Genomic DNA, 7669 nt, shown 5'->3' on the forward strand with positions numbered 1-7669 from the left:
CCTTAATATAGGTAAGGACTGGGGTTGTAGGTTGGGGTACATCATTTATGTACCATGAACAATATCTTATAATTGATCTCCAACTTTGCAGGAAGGCAGGAAGGCAGGAAGGCAGGAAGGCAGGAAGGCAGGAAGGCAGGAAGGCAGGAAGGCAGGAAGGCAGGAAGGCAGGCAGGCAGGCAGGCAGGCAGGCAGGCAGGAAGGAAGGAAGGAAGGAAGGAAGGAAGGAAGGAAGGAAGGAAGGAAGGACAGCTTTTTAAAATGCATCTAAAGTGTAAATGAGAAAGCAAAGCTTATGTATCTGACTATCCACTCAGAGCATACATATCCAATCTCACCAACTAAGCAGGGTGAGGCATGGTTAGTGCTTGGCTACAGACCGCAAATTCTGGATGACCAAAGATCACAATTCAGATCTTGATAACCAGTTCATATTTTGGCTCAATTATTCTCATCAGTCTAAAAATGAATGCACACACTTTACATTCAGCATATACCTTTCCCTATGCCATGCAAGCATATGCTTCAAGCTCACAAAATTAAATTAAATTAAATTAAATTTAAAAAACCACTTCAAGATTGTTAACCACAATGACCATTTTCACAGTAGTTGGTAGCACAAACAAATACATGCAATTTAATAAGCTGTGATGTCCATTTGTAAGGTAGACCAGAGCAATCAATTTTCAAAATAAAACCCTATGGGAATATTAATATCTCTAATGACCTCTACCTATAATTACTGATGGTTCGATTCTTCTCTTTGGTTCCTTATTCATTCAAAAGGATAATGCTTACTATGGCCATTTGCTGAAATAAGAATTTTTATCCAAGCAGCATGTGGAAATGGCGTTAGTCCTGATTTAGTAACCTGAAGTTATCCTCCTTTTACGAGGCATAAAACTTCCTCCATAAATAATCAACACTAATGAGATGTTTGTAGGAAAACTGGCACCTGTAGCGCTAGAGAAAACATCGGTGTGTCCTGTAAATACCCATTTGAAGGGAGATATAAAAGTCTCAGGAGGCCAAAAGTCCTAGACCTTTGGAGACTAGGCGAGACCTAAGCAATACTACATCCAGTCTGTTCCTTCTCAGAAGATGGCTTCCGATGGCTCCCCTAGCTGCTGCTCTTCTGAGCCCTGTGCAGGGACTTCCGGCTGCGCAACTGCCTCATTCTGCCCCACTAACACAACTTGCCTCCCCAACACCTGTTCCACATCCAGATGTCAAACCCCGAGCTTCCTCTGCAGGGCTTCCCTCCCAGCCTGTTGCCTCTCACCATGCTACTTGGCTGGTGGCTGTAACAGTCCTTGCCTGGTGGGGAGCTGTGCATGGTGTGAGGAAGGATCGTTCAACAGTAATGAGAAGGAGACCATGCAGTTCCTGAATGACCGCCTGGCCAGCTATCTGGAGAGGGTGAGAAGCCTGGAAGAGAACAACGCAGAGCTGGAGTGCAGGATCCGAGAGCAATGCGAGCCCAATGCCCCTCTGGTCTGCCCCGATTATCAGCGGTACTTCGACACTATTGAAGAGCTCCAACAAAAGGTCGGGTGTCTCACTGCCTTAATGTTTCCCATTTCTGATTTCTCTCATAGCTATATGGGGGCAGGTTGCTTTGTGGATGTAAAACAAAGGAAAGAGGGATTCCCAGAGCTAGGTCAAATAATCAGTCTCATTCTCTGAGAATTACTGGGTGACTATAGAAATGTCACCTTGCTATAGACTTTGTCTACAGTGTGAGGGAAATTGAATTATGATATCTTCTAAAATCTGTTCTGCATGTATCATTGCATATTTATATTCTTTACCAGACAGGTATTGAATACCATCCATTTGAGTTCACCTAGTAATCGTTCTCTGTTTGTTGATGGCAAAATGCCCTACAGCACTTACAAAGGAAACGTAGAGCCACACAGATGGCTCTGCAGGGGTTAACAGCATTACACCACACATGAGCACCTGAGTTCAGATCCTAACACTCAGGTATGGCAGCTTGCAACCACTTAAAACATCATCTCTAGAGGAGCCAATGCCCTCTTCTTACTGCACAAGCCTACACTCTTACCAACACACACTCACACACATACGCTCACATGCTCATACACATACACTCTCACACACTCACATACACACATGCTCACATGCACATACAGTCTCAAATACACATACAAACTCTCTCTCTCTCTCTCACACACTCACACACACTCACATACACTTACACACACTCACATACACACATGCTCACATGCACATACAGTCTCAAATACACACACAGACCCTCTCTCTCTCTCTCTCTCTCTCTCTCTCTCTCTCTCACACACACACACACACACATCTGCACATAATAAGAAAAACAAAATAAAATCTTTCCTTTTACGAAGAGAACCTCTTTTATTTCTGTATTTTGTTTCTAGGTTGGCACTGAATGTTTTTCTTTTCTTCATGTAGTGGTGTAGTTAATAGAAAACCTGGGTTGAAAGAGATGTTATGTTAACTTGGAAAGACTTCCATAAACTAGTGAATGGTGTGGCTATTAAAACAGATATGTGGGTTTCTCCTAAAGAGTTGTTCATTAAATGGTGACTTACCTCGTAGATATTGTGCACAAAGGCAGAGAATTCTAGACTTGCCGTTCAGGTGGACAACTGCAAACTGGCTGCCGATGATTTCAGGTCAAAGTAAGTCAAATTATGCTTATTTTTTAAGCCACATTGTATACAATCTACATGCTAAATTTTAAATTTAATTAGAAAATAATTTATAAAATTATAATTAATAATAATTAATGGCTTCCAGTGAGAGAGAAAATATTCTCTGCATAATATATTTTTTAACTGAGAATGATTGAACCTTGAGCTCACCAGCATTTGGAATGCAAGGGAAATTGAGGCACATGGCTCCCTGGAGTCCACGTGTCATCTTCCCCTGCACCCCAACACTTTTAGCCAACTAAGCCCCTCCCTTCCCTTTCTCCTGTCTGAAAGATATGAGAGTGAACTGTCCCTGCGCCAGCTGGTGGAGAACGACATCACTGGCCTTCGTGGAATCCTGGGTGAGCTGACCCTGTGCAAGTCAGATCTAGAGGCCCACGTGGAGTCTATGAAAGATGATCTGATTTGCCTTAAAAAAGGCCATGAAGAGGTGAGCGCTGGGCCAAAGACTATAGGAAGAGCTCTGCTGAGAGATCTCATGTGTATAAACTGAACAGGGACAAATACTGCCTAAGCTGGAACAGACCTAAAGACGGGCTCATTGCCCCAGCGTCTTTCAAGGTAGATGTGGTGCACAGCATGTATCATTATGTAAGATAACCCCCAGCAGTGCCAGGGAGGTGAGGCCACTCTTTCTCCTGCCATTGCTTGGGTGAAGAAGTAATTCGACTCGTGGTTTTCTCCATAAGCTCTATTGTATAAGAAGAAAATTGAGCTGATTAAACAGGCTGTGTATCCTATTCCAAAAGAGGGGTAAATAATCATGCAATATTTGGGATCATGTTTTCAGGTATTGGGCATTTATAATCGTGTTTGTATCATAAACTATGAAATACAGAATGATGTAACAAAGTAAAACAAACTTTACTCTGAATATTTTGATGGTAACAATAGCTGGCAATTATGGATACCTTAGCGTGGGTCATCAATTTTATAGATTCATTGTGTGTGTAGTAACTCTTCCCTGTCTCACAATAACCCTCTAGGAAAGGGTACACAATATTACACCCATTTTGCAGATGAAGAAGCTGAGACATTTAAACCTAATGGAAAGAGGGGATGGGAAAATGACTCAGCAATTAAGAGTGCCGATTGTTCTTCCAAAGGACCCAAGTTCAGTTTCTCGTACCCATCTCAAGGAGCTCACAACTGTCCCTAACTGTAGCTCCATGTGGCATACAGACACACTTAAATGTAAATTTTTAAAATCTTTCTTAAACAGAAGTAATGAGAAGAGATCTAACCAAGAGAACCTGAACTTTTACCCAATGTGCCAAAAATCAAAATGCAATGCTTTTTTCATCACATTAACATCACACACACACACAGCACTCTGACATTCTTCACTCCATTTCCACCCACAGGAGGTCAACCTGCTTCGTGAGCAGCTTGGCGATCGGCTCAGCGTGGAGCTGGACACTGCCCCCACTGTGGACCTCAACAAGGTCCTGGATGAGATGCGATGTCAATATGAGAGGGTGCTGGCCGACAACCGCAGGGATGCAGAGGAGTGGTTTGCTGCTCAGGTCAGTGATCTCGGTAAAGGACTGGCTTCCGGGAGGGTGCCCTGCCTGAGCTCGCTAATGGGGCCTTTGTTTCAGACAGAAGAGCTGAACCAGCAGCAAAAGTCCAGCGTGGAGCAGTTGGAGGGCTGCCAGACTGAGATGTTGGAGTTGAAGCGCAAGGCCAACACTCTGGAAATTGAGCTCCAGGCGCAGCAAACCCTGGTGCGTGGGATGAACAGTGCCAGCCTTTGTCAGCAGCATCCCAGAGATGCTATGCTCTTTGACAGAAGTCCAGGGAGATGCTCACAGTCCAGCAGCAGGTCTGGGTATTCAATTAGCCTAGCTGGCATTTCCCTCCCTTTCTTCACATATGTTACTTGTCCACAGTAGAAACAGAATGACAGATCAACAGGCTTTGTCGTCTCACCAGGGTGCCTCCCTGGCCCTCCTAAGCCTAAGCATGTCCCCAATACCATCAGCTAGAGACAAGAAAAGTCTCAGAACACAGTGGGACAGGGAGAGCTGAGCCAAAGGCCCTTAAGCTTAGCAACAGATTTTCCTTTCCTCTAATCGATGAACAGTTTTCCAGGTTCACCATAGTGTCTAAAACAAAAAACACATCAAGTTTCAAGTGGTCATATAACAGCTAAGACCTGTATATCACCATAGCCCTCCCCACCCACACAAGAACACCATGCAGTAAAAGTCATGTATACCAGGTCCCATTAGGCACTGTGGTACCAGTTGAGCTTCCTCCAAGGAGTTTACCTATATGAACGTCACCTGAGCATCCATCTAGGAGAGGCATGGTGTAATCTATGGCAGACACCTTCACTAGCCCAAGTGAACAGGTGGGGGAAAGCTAGGGTCAAAGGAAGTAAGTGCCAGAATGTGCTACAGTTCTCAGTAGAAACAGAATCCTCCTGGTGGTTGAACCCTGATCTTTGTACCAACACTGCGCAAATGCTCAGACTCAAGGGTTTCTTCCCAAATGATGACAACCCTCCTTGAGCTACCCAAAAAAGTTCTGGGTGACAATTGTTCTAATGATAGAAGCGACACATTTAAAGGCCTTGAGTTGCTTCTAGGCACTGTTCCAAATCCTCCCCAAGTGTCAGCTCATTTCACCTCCCCAGCCTCCCCATGACATAGGTACTTTGCATTCTCCATTGACTCTAGAATAAAACAGGCTCAGAGAAGCTAAGTAACTGGCCCTGAGGTCTCAGAGCTGGAAAGAGGTACATCAAGGGTCTGTCATAGGATCCTTCTGAGAAGGTTCTCCTCTTGCAGACGGAGTCTCTGGAGTGCACTGTGGCAGAAACCGAGGCCCAGTACAGCACGCAACTGGCCCAAATGCAGTGCCTAATTGACAGTGTGGAGCACCAGCTGGCTGAGATCCGCTGTGACCTGGAGCGTCAGAACCAGGAGTATCAGGTGCTGCTGGACACCAAGGCCCGGCTGGAGTGTGAGATCAACACGTACAGGGGCCTGCTGGAGAAGGAGGACAGCAGGCAAGTTACACAGACCCCCAGAGTCCCCCAGGAGAACCCTGTTTCCTCAAGGCCTGACCAAGGCCAATTCCATGTTTCGGGGTGTTCCTTTTCAAACAGTGAAAGAAAGGCGTGGCTAGGTAGCTCAGTGGGTATGTCAGTTACGTCTTTGTTTCTGTGAACATGGCCAAAGACAACTTGAGGAAGAGAGAGGCTTGCAGATGGGCAAGAGTATGTCATGCCTGCGCAGCATGGCAGCCAGCATCAGGCCTGACAGCAGGAAGTTTAGAGATAACAGGAAGTTTAGCCATCACATCTCCAACTGCAACACGGATGCAAGAAGAGTGAACTGAAAACCCACCCCCAGTCACGTACTTCCTCCAGCAAGGCTGCACTGCTGCCCCAAACAGTTCTGCCAACCAAGAACTAAATGCTCAAATAGCTGAGCCTATGGGGGGTGGGGGGGAGGAGATTTCTCATTCAAACTACCACTGTGGGTAAAGGTATTTCTTGCAGAGCCTTATGATGGAAATCAATCCCTGGAACCTACTTGGTGGAAGAAAAGACTCTAGAGGGTCTCCTCTGACACACACACACACAGTATAAAAAGAAAATTAAGTGAATAGCTGAGGCTAAGTTATGAAAAATGTTCTAAAATATCCTCAAATTCTGAAACAGAATGGTTTTCATAGATCACCTTTCCGCAAGAGGGAAATCAGGAGCACACGTGAGATAACAATTCACAAGCTAAAAAGAAGGAGTTGTGCAGCAATGTCTGCTGCAGTGAACTGAAGCAGCCATGGGCGGGGCTGTTCTGGGGCCAAAGATGGAATGGGCTAGAGTCAAATGCAAAGCCTCCGCTGAGGACAATTGGGAAGGCAGTCTCTGATGTTTCTGAGATGACTTGCTAACCAGCATTCTCTTACTAAACTTGGTTTGAATTGGTTTCCCCCAGACTCCCCTGCAATCCAGGCTCCAGAGCACCCATGCCGAACAGCACGTGTGAGCCTTGTTCAAACAGCACGTGTGAGCCGTGTTCAGCCTATGTGATTTGCACAGTTGAAAACTGCTGTGCATGACAATTAAATCTCCAGCACGGTGGATGAAAATCAAAACTGCTCAAGAAAGAAGTCGAGACCTGATCCTGGCTACACCCAACCTTGAGACACAGATCTGTCCCGGAGTCAGGACCTCAAACATGCTCCACCCAGTGCAGAAACAGAGATCTACTGGGATTTCAGATCCTGAAAATCTGCACTAAGCATCCCGGGTCTGTTGATCATAGCTTCTGCCTTAAGCTTGCTTTTGGTATTCTGGAAGCCCATGAAGCCTTCTTGCTAATCTCCAAATAAAACTTGTTTCACTTCTTTAGGGTGGTAAATGCAGTTTAGTGGTCAATGGCCTTGGCTATAATAGGCATTTAACAGAAGAGAAGTTGTCTAAACCCAGGACTGTAGTTTCAATTTGCCTAAACCCAGTCTGAAAATATCTTTACTCCTCAAACAGATTAAATAATCCATGAGAAATGTTGCATATATAAAATGATGGATGACTGTATCTTTCTCAGAAATAAATTAACATGTATTTTATGTTTAATTCTCGATGAATAAGGTTCTCCTATTTTTAACTTTTGCATATTAAAGGGAAATATACAGTTCAGGCCCACAAATGGCCAATATTTAGAAGGTACTTCTAGTTTTCATTCTTATAATTGGTTTTCTACGTAGGGATAATTATACTAAACAATTTATACAGTTTCATATTCTTTTCACTTATGTTACCAAAGCACTTTAATCCCAACTTAAAAGAAAACATTTTCTGTGTTCAACATTTTAGTGGTTGCATTATTTAATATATCATAAAGTACACCTAGGTTATAAAAATAATTACTCTCACGTAGATGCCATCATTAGCAGCTGTAATTTTAGCCCTCAAAAGAGAAAAACAAGTTCAAGACCAG

The 7669-nt window shown here is 44.2% G+C and overlaps 1 protein-coding gene across 2 annotated transcripts; it reads left to right on the plus strand.

Annotated features, from left to right (window-relative positions):
- The first annotated feature begins 1101 nt into the window (after window positions 1-1101).
- Krt40 (keratin 40) lies at window positions 1102-6788 on the plus strand. 2 transcript variants are annotated; one of them, XM_021177124.1, is made up of 7 exons: window positions 1102-1548; window positions 2599-2681; window positions 2988-3144; window positions 4079-4240; window positions 4316-4441; window positions 5510-5730; window positions 6665-6788. In XM_021177124.1, the coding sequence occupies exons 1-7, from the start codon at window positions 1102-1104 to the stop codon at window positions 6786-6788; spliced, it is 1320 nt and encodes a 439-aa protein (XP_021032783.1). The 2 variants fall into 2 exon arrangements, with proteins under 2 accessions (XP_021032783.1, XP_021032784.1); XM_021177125.1 differs by lacking the exons at window positions 2599-2681; window positions 2988-3144.
- Window positions 6789-7669: the final 881 nt, after the last annotated feature.

Source organism: Mus caroli, unplaced genomic scaffold (assembly GCF_978045245.1).
Source record: "Mus caroli unplaced genomic scaffold, Mus_caroli_1 scaffold_13, whole genome shotgun sequence".
In the NCBI taxonomy this organism is placed as follows: domain Eukaryota; kingdom Metazoa; phylum Chordata; class Mammalia; order Rodentia; family Muridae; genus Mus; species Mus caroli.